We start from the raw sequence: 13,482 nt of genomic DNA, 5'->3' as shown, positions 1-13,482 counted from the left end.
TAAACTCTTGACTTTTCCTCCCAATGCCATCATCGGGTCAATATCTCCACTCATACACAAGAAATCTAATGGGCAGTGACAGCTCTAAAGTTTACTGGCTATATTTATTCTCTCTGAAGGACACTTCAAGGTCTTCCGTCACCCTCAGGCTCAAACAAACTCTCGCTCCTCTGACGAAGAATCATGTTTAATATTTACAAGGCTGCAGTGTCTGCACTAAATACATGGAGGGCAGCGATGAGCGCACAATGCTGATAAGGTCACTACAAAAGGACAAGAAGAAGAAGAAGAAGAAGAAGAAGAAGAAGAAGAAGAAGAAGAAGAAGAAGAAACCCTTAACGGAAGTAAGTTTTTCTGTGTCAAGCGCACGCCTGTAAGCGCTTCTGTTTTGTGATGTCCCATTCAAAGTAAAAGCGTATGATTTGCGAAATAACCAGGGACACTGTTGTAAGCATAGAACACAGAACAAATATGGTACCATGGTGCATATCATTTCTTGACTAAGAGTTATGCAAAAAAAAAAAAAAAAAAAAAAAGTAAATACTTGATTCATTCAAGGAATCGTCTGGACTATTTTGGAGAAACTGGACTCATTTAAAGAAAGAAAATCCCATTTTATTTAAGTTACCTGCAATTTGTGCTTCAGTTTTATTTTACAGTTCAGCCATTAATTAATTTGAATGAGGGACTCATTTTTGGCTATCTACGTCTTAACCTGTTAATTCTGGGTAATCTACTTATCTCGATGTTTACAGTTTTCATGGGGACTGTTCTCTGCTCAAGGTAAAAACAGTGGAAACTCTCAAACGTTTTTTTTTCTTCGTTCGTATCTTGCAGTGTGGTCAGGTTTGCGTGGATCACGCTTTATTTTGAAAGATTTAGACAGGAAGTGTACAGTTCCATAACACACGTACGGTCAATGGTGTTGACAGTGGCTGCAGCTGTGTATCATTAAGACTGCTAACGCCACAAACTACTATTATACAACAGAAAAGTAATACTTCTAAGATTAATGTGTATCCATGGGGGGTAAGAATAAACAGCGAACTAAAGGAAATGTTCGGGTAAGTACCAGTTTCCCTTAACGTACAGTGTCAAAGTAAGATTGCTAGCAACAAACCTGTTAGCACAAGCTAAAGTAAACTTCGTGCTAACAGCTAACGCTACGTGTGGCTGTGTTGTCCCATCTGTTACATAACTTTCCCGTCTGAATTTCTTTTTTTCCTATAACCACGCGTTGCTCTCCCGCTACCAGCCGTCCAGTAGCGGGCGAGCTGCTGAGGCACTGACTCGGGAGGGTGGTGTCATCCCCGGGTTTGTGGGCTTCGACACAGCGGTCGCTTTAGAGCTGAGTTACGTCCCTGCTGTCCATGGCGCAGAGGAGATAGACAACCTGGTAGATGCGGATTTCCGCCTGGTGCTCAGGAAACTCTCCAAGAGGGATGTTGTCACCAGACTGAAAGTGAGCTTGATCTTCACCTAACTTACCAATGACATATAACAAACAAGTACAATGTCAATATGTATAACATATACACTGCAACCTACCACTTTAAGTAATACATGATACAGTGTACCTGAAAACAATCTGTGTTGAAGTCATAGCCTGATGTTTTTTGGTCCAGATTTGTGTCTTGATGCTGTTTTCTCTTCTCAGGCTGTGCAGGACTTTGGGTCCATGTGTCAGGAGCGGGATGCTGAAGATGTCAAGGGGGTCCTGCCATACTGGCCCAGGATTTACTGCAAGATAGCAGTGGTGAGCCGGTCCTTCAGCATACACTCATGAGTCACACTGTGTGTGATGTGTGATAGCAAGTGCTTGAGGTGTGTCCACGTAAAGAGAACTTAACCTTCATCATCATGTCTGTCAGGACCATGACCGCCGGATCAGGGAGGCCACCCAGCAGGCCTTTGAGCAGCTGGTGCTGAAGGTGCGTCGCAGCTTGGCTCCCTTTCTGAAGAGCTTGATGGGCCACTGGATTCTGTCCCAGTGCGATACTTACACACCTGCAGCCTCTGCTGCGTGCCAGGCCTTCCAGGCTGCTTTTTCCCCAGCCAAACAGCCAGAGGCTCTGAGCTTCTGCAAGGATGAGATCCTTAACGTGAGTAGTAGTGGTGGCTTTAGTGTGGACCAGGTGTAACCTAATGTGCTAAGTTTACCATTTAATCAGTATTTTTGTATTACAGGTACTACAAGACATTTTGTTAAAGGAAACAGCTGACACTCTGAGTGATCCACAGTAAGTTAAAAGTTTAGCTCATCATAGCTTATGGGTCTGTTCCTCACACTCTGTAGGCACCATGATAATATATTCTGTCACTGGTTCCCTCTGTTCTCTAGAAGTGTGACAGGCGAGGAGAGAGAAGCCAAATACGTGCGCATGCAGACCAGTTCTCTGTTGGGGGTAAAGAGACTGCTGTCCCTGCTGCTCCAGAATGACAGGATGGCCCTGGAGCAAAGACTAGCACATCTTGTTAACTCAGCAAAGTTCTGGAAGTACAGCAAACACAAGACACCACAGGTACTGGCACTGAATGGGACTGCTCTGCGTATAGCAGAAGTTGGAATATATGTATATATGTACAGAAGTAATTTGTGTAGTGGTTCATCTGATGTCTGCACACAGTGCAGTTTCACTCAACTAAAATAAAGGACAAAATGTTTATTCTTCCACTTAAATTTCATGTAGTCGTCATAACATCTTCAGGGTATTTTTCATCATGAAAAAAGTTTGTAGTTTACACAGATGACTGCCAAATATACAGTAATAATAATCTGTTGTGAGCAACGTTTTCCCTAATTACTACCATGTCTTGCTCCACAGGTGCGAGGGGCGTTTTTCGAGATGGTGTGCGCTCTGTGTGAGTTCACTCCAGGACTCGTCCAGGCCGAAGCAGCACGACTCTGCCCTGCTGTTCTCCTCAGCATTGACGACACAGACCCTGTAGTGCTGCCTCCGGTGTGGGAGGCTGTTCTTCACGTTGTGTCTACAATCCCTGTAAGCTTGTATTTAAAGGATGACCTCACATGTATGTGCAATAATGCTAGTGCCGTTGTATCGTCAGGTGTTCTATGATGTTTTCTACAGTCTGTTGTTGCAGTAGATGTAATAGGTAGTGCCAGGAGGAGTTATGTTAACCAGCACTAGTTGAGTCACATGTAGATGTGTTTCATTTTTCGTTGCATCAGTTTATGATTAAGTTGGATCTAATCTTCTATTTTTCCTGTTTTATTTCAGGATTGCTGGACACATGTGAATGCTAAGAAGGGCTTCTTACCCAAACTTTGGGTTCTACTAAGAGAGGGTGGCAAAGGCATGGCGAGAGCGCTCCACCCTAATCTAATGCCACTCCTCAGCAAACTGCCCCAAGAGGTCACTGATCCAGCCCTGGACTTCTACACCACCTTCTTCACTTCATCAATACAAGGGTGATTTGTTTTCGTGTGTGCATCAAATTAATGGATTATATGCAGATTTTAGTTAGAATCTAAGAAAATTAATTGTTCGAATTCTTAATTTAGACTTTTGAAGAATTTTTCCTGATGTGGAACAGTGGAACACACTCCATTACACTGAGCAGTAATTTTGTAAGGCATTCGGGATACATGTCCAGGACAAGTGCTTGAATTAAAAAGCTGCATGGATCCTGTGTATTGATATAAAACGATCCACTTATCTCTCTTGTTAACATTATAAATCCTAATTCCTGTATCACACGCTATAACCCGAGGTGCTTGTGTGTGTGTCTCAGTCTGTCTAGTGAGCGTGCAGCAGCAAGCCCATCGGAAAGCGCGGTTATCGTGACTGTTGTTGTTGAGTGCTTGAGGTACTGCATACTGCGCAATGCAGAGGAAGAGGGGCAGCAGGAAAAAATACGCACCACGCTTATTTCACAGCAGGTGGGATCACACAGTTGCACATATTTTCCCCATCATGTTAAATCTACCAAAATCCTCACCTTTCTTACATTTGTCTTTTTGTAGCTCCTACCACTCCTGGAAAAGGCTTTGGGAAATCCATCCCTTCAGAATGGCCCTCTTTTCCTTCTGATCACGGAAATGCTCGTGTCCTGGGAGAAGAGGGCAGGTTTACATGGTGAAGGTGAAGCAAATGAGAGAAAGGATGTCTTTCAAGGGCTTTTGGCAGACTTCTGGGAGGGACTTGGTCTTTTGTTAGTGCGCTTTGTCGACAACGAGGAAGCAGATCCGCAGACTTTGGAAGGGGTTGGAGCCTTGCTGCAGGTGAGTTTGGTTTTGGGGAATCTCTGGTTTAGACATAGTCCCCACTGAAATCTTCATGCTGACACCAAGGATACAGCAGATCAATTTGACTGTCTGGGCCATTCAGGTCTTTAAAAGTGAAACGGAAAACACACTGCCTGAATAAGTCTCTTCTCATTTTCCTGTGCGTCTCCAGGTAATGCGTTACCCTGAGAGAGTAAAAAGGAAGCACGCCCAGAAGAAGAAATCTGTCAAGATCTGTTTCTCTAAGTCAGAGGACAATGAGAAAGCTGGAGTTGAGGGGGACGGTGTTGAGAAGCCTGTGCAGACGGTGTCGGAGCTTGTGAAGGAGAAGGCATTTGGGTCCCCGCAGACGCAGCATTTTGAGGATGTAGTGTGCCAGCTGGCCCAACTGTGCCTGGTGCATGTGAATGAGAGAAAATCAGAGAAACATCTTGTTTTCCTTTCCCTTCTCCTGCAGTCTTTCCACACACCCAGGGTCTTCAGCGTAAGTCATATTTGTGGATTAGAGACAAAAGTATATTTCGCTGTCAGTTGTTTTTATCTTTGTGAGGTGGTTCAGGTCAACTAATGTAGTATTAAGTTACGGCATTTGGGTGTCCTTGATGTTACTGACTTTCCCTAAACTGTGCTCATCTTAGACACTGGTGGAACTGGACGATAAAGTAAAGGACGGTGAGCAGCGAGACGAGGTGAATTTGAGAAATCCAGCAGTGCAGTTCCTGCTGGAGCAGGTAGTGGTGTGGCTGGCTGAAAAGGGGCGCACAGACACCGAGCACCTGGTGGAGATGGTCTTCAGCTCGCTCTACTGCTGCAGCTGGCAGGAGACCACACGCATCCTCAACCACATCACCACGGTAACATCATATGCAGATGTCGCAACATGTGACCTAATATTGATTCAGATGTCCTACGTGCAGGGTGATGATCTCTTTTTTTTTTGTCATAGATTCTTTGCTGATATTCATGCTCTTTGCTCTGCTTTCTAGATGCATTTGCGGTGGGGAATTATCCTGCAAATAATACAGAGGGTACGTGTCTTTCTATTTTTTTCTGTTTTATCAAAGTAAACATCACATTTACACTGCTATAAATGTCTGTGCTGCTCCGCTCTCCGTCCTGTTAGGCCTGCATAGACCCCGAGACTCTTAAGAGCTGTGGTGGTTGGCTGAAAGGTTCAGTTCTGGGTGAGCAACTGCTGGGATTGACTGAGGAGCTGTGCAAGGTGGGACGCAGCTCTCCCAGTTCTACCTCCTCTGCAAGCAACCACAGTTGGACACTTATTAGCCTGGTCCTCTCTCAGCCGCACAACAATGGTGAAAACACACACACACCAGCATATGTAAGATAATTTTCAGTAATAATCAGTAGCTAAGCTATATAATAATCTTTTTGATCTGTTTTTTCTTGCACAGAGCCTCTGATCGGGGAGGTGTACATGGAGAAAATCTTAGAGAAGCTCCATGCCACTCTGTCCGAGACCAAGAGTCTGTCGGATGCAGGCAACATGGAGCCGCTCATCTCCTTCATCTGTGACGTGGCCTCCACATTCTTCTCTTCTGTACAAGACTGTCTTCTCCTACTCTCTGCTGAGGAACTCTTGCTCACTGTCTTCCAGCTCACCGCCCAAGATCAAACACATAGTCACCTGACTGGTGGGTACTCGCACAGTCCACAAACATATATATTTGTCAGGTAAGCTAAACGACTGATTTTTGGCGATGTTGTGTTGAAAGACTCACTTTTAGAGAAGCTGAGGAAAGTGTGTGTAGCTGGGGTCCGGTCATTGGTCCAACACTCTGAGCATGAGGTCAAGGAAGGTGGTTTCCTGCACAGTGCAGCCATTTGGGTGACAAACCAACTCCTCACCGTCTCTCTGGACATTAAAAGGTAACAAAACACCTTCCTCTGATTTTGTTTGTGCCTGTTCACTGTGTCTTGGTTCCAGCTAACTCTTCTTGATGTTACATTTTAGTTTACAGGTTCTAGTTCTGGCTGTACAGAGCGTAGTGGAGACCATTATCTCCGTCTGCGATCAAGACTCCACCCTCCTTGCCCAGTTCTATACCCTATTGACACCCAGCCAGACAGAATGGACAACAATCAGACAAGCCCTACCTCCTCAGGTGAACCGGCAAATCCATCATCCTACTCAGTGAAAACACATTGGTTATGAAAAACTTGCTGTGGAAGGATTCTGCTTTAATGAAATCCTCTACAGGAAACACTTGACATTCATGCATTGTTCTTCCGTTTTTTTGTGTGTCCTCTGCAGTGGGTCAAAACCCCCTTGCTGTCGAGCCGTCACCGCGGAGTTTGTGAAAAATCCTCCATGGACATCTGGAAGTTTAGGGTGTCAGCCAGGCTCCCGGCCCACCTATGTGCCTGTGCCCTGCTGGGGAGGGTGGCCCGGCCTGCATTCATACCACGTGACCAAAAGGAGGCGGAATGTCCTTCACAGCTGCCAAATCTCAAGTACATGGGTACATATGCACATCCTGTTCTGTAAATTTGTGTTTTTTAACTTTTTTTATGGTAATGTCAGTATATGACGCTGTTCAGTATACTTATAGTATACAGTATACATATATATGTTTGCTTTCCTTTGGCAGTTTCAGAACTGTTGTATGCACTGCAGTGGTGTAAGGAGGTAGAGTACAGCCCTGCTATAGTGTCTGCCTATCACGGCCTTCTGACTGACTGGGGGCTGTCAGAAGGACTCCACGGCCAGGTTCCAATGAAAGCTCTGCTGGAGACACTGTACTCAAGGTGAACTACACTCATTGATTTCTGACGAACAAGAAATTCATTTAGAATCAAGATCACACAAGATCAACGCATGTAATGATTTTCTATATTTTGCCTTGACCTGTGGAGTCTCTCCTTAATACATGGGCAGGACTAATTTGGTGGTGATCAATTAAAAAATAGCTGATTACAAAAAAGAAACAAGACAACAAAATTAATCCGTACTGATTTTTATGCACGCACTTATTTTCCCAGGCAATTATTTGAAACACTATCCACTGAATATATGTGTGTTGTATTTTTTTCCCCCTGTAGGTCAGTGGAGGACGGAGGTCTGTGGTCCTTGACTCTAGAAAACTACATGCACACCAACAACTTGGCAGCCACTCACAGTGCAACAGTGAGGAAGCTTTATGGCAGTGCAGACAGGTTAATACTTTTGTTTGTTCACATAACTTTAAGTGCTTTTACTTTCACATTCAATGCTGCTTTATGGCCACTGGTATTGCTGTGTTGCATATTGAAAATCATCTGTTTGGTCAGTTTGTTTCCAGTGTCTCAAAGCAAATTGAGCACGCTCCAGGTGCTTTGCCCCACCATGACCAAAGCAGACAGAGAGGCTCTCGTTACTCTGGCTACTGCTGGAATAATCAACTGGCAAGACAATGACAGTGAGAATACACACATAAACACACACACATATGTACAGACACAAACGAACCAAGCAAATAATAATTGTGGGCTGTGTGTCACAGATGTGTACGGGTGTCTGGCGGTGCTGCTCTGCTGTCTAAAAGCCAACACACAAGTTGAGGACGAGGTCGTGCAGGCTATCCTGGCCACCGTGATCGAGTGGAGGAACAGCAAAGAGGACTGGTTCCTCTTTGGCAGGTAATGCAAGCACACAAACATTTAGACTACACTTTACTGCATCACTTGAAACACTGTCCTAGTTTGGAAACGTTCTGCTCATATGTCCGCATTTGTCTTTGCACTCCAGCGACTTGTCCAAAGCAACCGCAGAACAGTTGAATCTTACCGTGGAGATGATGCGTTTCCTGTCCTGGCTGGTGACTCATCGTCCGACAGTTCTCGGGGGCAGCCAGTGGGACTTCGTGCTCTGCTCTATGTTAGCCTGGTTGGAGGTGAGACAGAGCTCATATGTATTGTGCTGTTTTGTGACTTTGAGGTCAGGGGCTGGGGTCTGCTACAGTGAAGTGGCACGAAGAGCTGCTAAGGATTCTGTGGTGGGGGATGGATGCTTCCTGCCGGGGGATGTTGAACTCTTGAACTCTGCTATATGAATTGTTGGAGTGCTCACTATGCTACTCTGCAGCCTCCTAATTTAAAAAAAAAAACAAAACTTTCCCTCATATTTTTTACATTTTCCCATGTATTTACTTGCCCATACCTTTACTTACTTCCAATCTTAGGTTGCCTGCGAGAACGTGAGCAGTCTATGGAACCCGTGGGTGCAGCTGTTTGTGTGTGAGAACGCTGCCTTGATAGTGAAGCTGAACCAGTTCTTCACGTCCTCTCCACCCGACGTGCTGGAGAAGCTGCCGGCAGAACTGGCTGGTGAATGGACAGACTTCTTCATAGAGGGAATCTACAACCTGCTGTTGCCTCTGCCTATCAGTATCACAGGTGTGTGTGTGTGTGTGTGTGTGTGTGCGGATTTTATTTTAGGAGCTTATGACAGTCTCTGGGAAACAGGCCTATTCTGAAAAGTAAAGCACCAAAACTTACCCAATACTTGCATAAAGGAACACTTAATCCTTCAGTTTATCAGAAACATTCAAATTCTTCAACTTCAGTATTTGCTTCTAAGATGTAGAAAATGGAAATTCTCAAATAAAAGTAACACCAACATGTCCTTAAGTATAGTATACGAGTAAAGTTGCATTCCACCACTGTATTAAGCACATCAATAGGTGATATGGTAATTGCTGAATGAAGAACATTTACATGTCATTGCAGGAGACTAAGCCACAGTCCTTCTGTTTGTTTGTTGTCTAAATGCAGATGCCTTCACTGAACCGGACGATCCCGTCTTCCCTTTGGCGGTACTGCAGTCAGTCGGCGTGGCTCTGACATATGTGCCTGTGCAGCAGCTAAGACAGAACTCCCTGCCGCCACGCTTCATAGCGGACCAGAATACAAACCTGCCGGAGCCCCTCCAGACGCTCCTCAACACTTTCTGTCCTCTTCTGCTGTTTAAGGCCAGGCCTCTGCAGATCTCCGTCTACCACTTGTTAGAAAAGTAAGGATTTTGCTTTAGACTGTCGCTAGCATTTCCTGAAAATTGGGGTTTTGTAACATTGGAGAAACCAGCATGAGTAGATTTGGAGAGGATTAACTAAGAAGTCCCATTCCTTTCCTTCCCAAATGAGATGGGCTTATTATTGGCCTGCAACAGCCACAAACGCCAGATTTTTATTTGTTCTTTTTTTTTGTCAGAGCGCTTGATTTATTGATCACTGTTGGGAGATCCAGGCAACAATTCCACAAATAGAACAAAAAATGCTTCTAAAATACATGACCTAGTCAAGCTTTAGATTAAGAGCACCGTGTTATGATTAGTGTTACACCCATCCTGCAATCTTTGGGGCCCTGCAGGAGGCTGGGAATGATCACCCCATGCTTACTACATAAATTAACATACTTGCTTGTTGTTAATACAGGGTCATGCCTCAGCTGCCTGAGTGTGATGGAGAAGGAGACAACAACAAGTCTGATGATGATGGAGATGAGCCGTGTCTGTAAGTCCATGAGGAAGATCATATTAATGTGGATTTTACACATACTAAGTGATAGTCAGTGAATTCTAAATATTGTCACAAGTTGTTCCTGTACTAGACAAAAATTTGCACAGGTTGTATTTCTGAAAGATTCAGAGATTACAGTTCTGTTTTTGTGTGCGTGTGCGCAGTTCCCCTCCAGCATCTCTCATGGCTATCCTGTCAACCTGCGAGGAGCTGTGTGATAGCATCCTGGCAGGAGTTCAAGTAGGAGAGTTTGCAGTGGTCCAGCCTCTCAGTGTGGAGTACTCCTGCATCCTGGGGTACTTGCTGGCCTGGAAGCTGCTCCTCACGTTCTTCAAATCCTCACCCTCCCATGTGAGTTATGAGAAGTCCTGACCTCAGATAAAAGGATATTTAGTACAAAATGTTTGCTTTTTTTTGCTGGGTTTGACTTGCGGTGTGAGTGTGTGAGAGTGTATACAAGCACACAGACTGGATGGAGAGAGCGTGCTTTAATGTCTGAGAGATGGTTGTAATACTGACTGCTCTTCTGGTCTATCTCTAGCTGCGTGCCCATTATGCCCAGTATCTCAAGAGAAGCTGCTCCCTTAACAAGCTCCTCCTTCACCTCTTCAAACTGATGCCCGAGAACCCCATCTATCCAGGCCAGGGGGCAGAGATGAAGGAGACCTTCTTCACAGAGAGCCTATCTCTGGCTGTTGACAGTAAGTAGCACACACACACACACGCACCTACATGACTTGACATGGGCTGTGAAATGTAAACAAGCTTCCCCTCCCGTGCTTCTTGTGTGCAGAAAGCTCGAGTGTCGAATGGGAGCTGCCTCATCTGGCCTGCAGTGTGTACTACAGCACAGTGCAGGACCTGCCAGCCATGGTGCGGCTGTGGTGGAACAGCCAGGAGAAGAGAGTGAGCGCAGCTGTGGAAAAGTTCACCATAAAATACGTCAGCCCCGTTCTCTCAGCCCAGGAGATATCGTCTGTCCATTCCAGCACTCAAATGTTTGACAGCATGACCGTAAGTTAGCAAATATTCTTTGTGTGTGTACCTGCTGCTTTAACTCACTAGTTTTAGCTTACTTAATGTGGTGCTACTTCCTTGATAACCCCAGCAGACCTGATCATTGCGTTCCGGCTGTAAAATCAGATAGATTATCTCCAGGAAACAGCACAAAGGTTATTAGGTGTAATAACCATTTAGATTGAACAAATCCTGTGGTGCAACAACTGCTTCATATTTGTGATACAAAGATGCAGCAATAATAGGCCGACAGCAGAGAGTAGGCATGTGGTAAATTTATTTATTTATCTCATTGCCCCAGGTGAAGGCTCGCTCAGCAGCTCGGGAGGTGATTGCTACTTATTCTGTGGATGATATCTTCATCGAGTTGGTGATTCAGCTACCACAGAACTACCCTCTGGGCTCTATCACTGTAGAGAGTGGGAGGCGCGTTGGCGTTGCCGTACAGCAGTGGAGGAACTGGATGCTTCAACTGAGCACCTACCTCACACATCAGGTAGAAACACAAACACAGTGGATGTAGACTCAAGAGGCTTGTGTTGTAAGTACTGTCTGTTCTTCAACCTTGAAGACCTGTAACCACATTATATCCCTACCAGTGAAGTTTGAAGCAATGCAGGCCAAGAGGGCTGTGAAGTACTTTCTTTCGAGGGAAAACAAAGAAAAAAGAGGATGAAACAAATCAGAAAACTGTAAATGTGTGTTTGTGTGTTCAGAACGGCAGTATAATGGAGGGCCTGGCTCTGTGGAAGAACAACGTGGATAAGCGTTTCGAGGGAATAGAGGACTGTATGATCTGCTTCTCTGTTATCCACGGCTCCAACTACTCCCTGCCCAAGAAAGGCTGCCGCACCTGCAAAAAGAAATTCCACTCAGCGTGTTTGGTGAGATTTATGTGTCAGGATCATACTATGTTCAGTGGTGGGCTGTGCAGATCTTCCATCAATCTTCCATTGATAAACTTTGAGCTTTTTTTTTTTTGTTGTTATCTTTGAACGATCAATCATAAGAGAGAGAAAAATACCACTGCAAACAGTTTGTCTGTATATGACTAATCTGGTACAATGAAGGCGTTAGTCATAAATCCACAACCCACCACTGGATGTGTCACACACCTTTTGTCTTATATCTCACAAATAACACACAATTTAATGCATGACAGCAAACAGTCTGAAACACACTTTGCTTTTTGACTTTGGCCTTTGTTGTCATATTTTACATCAATTTATTTTTGTTCATCTTTCTACAGTACAAATGGTTCACTTCCAGCAATAAGTCCACCTGTCCGCTGTGCAGAGAAACCTTCTTCTAACACCCAGTCTGTTGACCGTGACTGGATCGGTTGTGATCACACAAAGAATTAAGGATTTCATCTAGATTAAGGTTTGATATATTAGAACACGATATGGGTTGCAGCAGCAGGCAATGTTGAGAAAATCATGTTTAATGGGCTCAGTGGAAGAGTGAACTAAAGCACAGGAAAACTAGTGAGAACTGTATTTTGGCAGCTCTTCTCTCCATATTCAGTTGTGTGGGTTAATAAGCTGTCATCGGTTTGGTTATAGCAGTGCTTTACTGTGTGCAGCATCAGTCACTCCCTGCTCGTGGTTTTCTGTTAATAATGACGTTTTTATCATTTTTGTGGACTTAATTCTTAATTTTTTATCTTTTTGAAATGTACAGTTGTGGAGAAGAGATTCAATCACAAATCTGGGAAAACCAAAGCTATCCAGGTGCTTTACATAAGCACCTTGAAATGAGTCAAAAAGATGTTTGCAATGCCCAGGACATGTTTTGATAAAGATTTCCTAATATTTAGGAGTGTTAAAGAGATAATGTCTGATTAGTGACATGCCTTATAGCATGATAACACGATGAGCTGACACATGAAAAGCAGGAAAGGGAACTTGTAGAGTTTAGGTTTTTCATTTCTAAATGCCAGTGCTCACTAATATCAAAACCTAATGATATGTGTCTTCCCCTGTGCCTGCATACAGCTGTAAATGATGCTGGAAAGAAAATAAAATACAACCAGATCGATATCAATAATGGATGCATGTTGTCTTTGATTTAGAGCTCAGCACTTAGAACAGGGGTCAAACAAAGCAGACACACAGAAAACGTGGAACTCTTTCCAACCATAAACTGATATTTCTATAAGGAATTAAAGCATCATTCTAATGCGTTCTTGAACCTGCATGCTTGCTTTACACTGCATACAAATATATAAATGTGAGGCTACAGCAAGCAATGTCAAAGCTTTATGGATGTTCATATTACCATGATTAGTCAATTATGACTCGTTACATATGTACCAGTTTGCAATAACGTTCTATAACACCACTAAAAGCTAGTCTGGCAGCTGTACATCGTGCCGTACGGTTACCAGACTGAGTACAGCACGTACGTCTTCCTGATGAGATACAGAACAATGCATATGCAGGAATATATAAATATCTGGCACAAAGACTGCTCATGTATATTTTTACTTTGTGCATACACAGACTTTTGCTCTCGAACTCACAACGTTTCATACATCTGGCCCCAGGTGTTTTGTTCGATTCATGATCCATTAAATCCCTTTGCCAAAAGCTAGCTTCCTTTATGCGTTAATGACAATCATTATCCAGAATATCACAGTTTCCAGGGCTTAAATGTGTTAGCATAAAGACTTAATGATCACAAAGGAAACAGACTGAAGAGATG

At 44.0% G+C, this 13,482-nt stretch overlaps 1 protein-coding gene across 1 annotated transcript; it reads left to right on the top strand.

Moving 5' to 3' along the window:
• The first annotated feature begins 895 nt into the window (after positions 1–895).
• On the top strand, positions 896–12,821 carry ltn1 (listerin E3 ubiquitin protein ligase 1). The gene is made up of 32 exons (XM_076750984.1): positions 896–1,064; positions 1,256–1,462; positions 1,658–1,756; positions 1,872–2,102; positions 2,188–2,240; positions 2,342–2,522; positions 2,826–2,999; positions 3,240–3,430; positions 3,754–3,901; positions 3,986–4,243; positions 4,419–4,730; positions 4,885–5,100; positions 5,233–5,274; positions 5,370–5,559; positions 5,659–5,898; positions 5,980–6,133; positions 6,219–6,369; positions 6,519–6,726; positions 6,856–7,012; positions 7,307–7,420; positions 7,535–7,662; positions 7,747–7,882; positions 7,992–8,136; positions 8,425–8,638; positions 9,017–9,254; positions 9,676–9,753; positions 9,924–10,110; positions 10,301–10,460; positions 10,553–10,773; positions 11,078–11,272; positions 11,493–11,660; positions 12,026–12,821. The coding sequence occupies exons 1-32, from the start codon at positions 1,023–1,025 to the stop codon at positions 12,086–12,088; spliced, it is 5,301 nt and encodes a 1,766-aa protein (XP_076607099.1). The 5' UTR covers positions 896–1,022; the 3' UTR covers positions 12,089–12,821.
• Positions 12,822–13,482: the final 661 nt, after the last annotated feature.

Source organism: Chaetodon auriga, chromosome 15, assembly GCF_051107435.1.
Source record: "Chaetodon auriga isolate fChaAug3 chromosome 15, fChaAug3.hap1, whole genome shotgun sequence".
NCBI lineage: Eukaryota > Metazoa > Chordata > Actinopteri > Chaetodontiformes > Chaetodontidae > Chaetodon > Chaetodon auriga.
Note: the sequence above shows the minus strand (reverse complement) of the source record. Positions and strands in the feature narration are given on the sequence as shown.

Excerpts from the sequence above, each read along its gene's own strand:
- ltn1 (XM_076750984.1), top strand. The coding sequence starts at position 1,023 with ATGGGGGGTAAGAATAAACAGCGAACTAAAGGAAATGTTCGG. Across the intron at positions 1,463-1,657 it reads ATGTTGTCACCAGACTGAAA|GCTGTGCAGGACTTTGGGTC; the intron begins GTGAGCTTGATC and ends TTCTCTTCTCAG. Across the intron at positions 7,013-7,306 it reads CTGGAGACACTGTACTCAAG|GTCAGTGGAGGACGGAGGTC; the intron begins GTGAACTACACT and ends TTCCCCCTGTAG.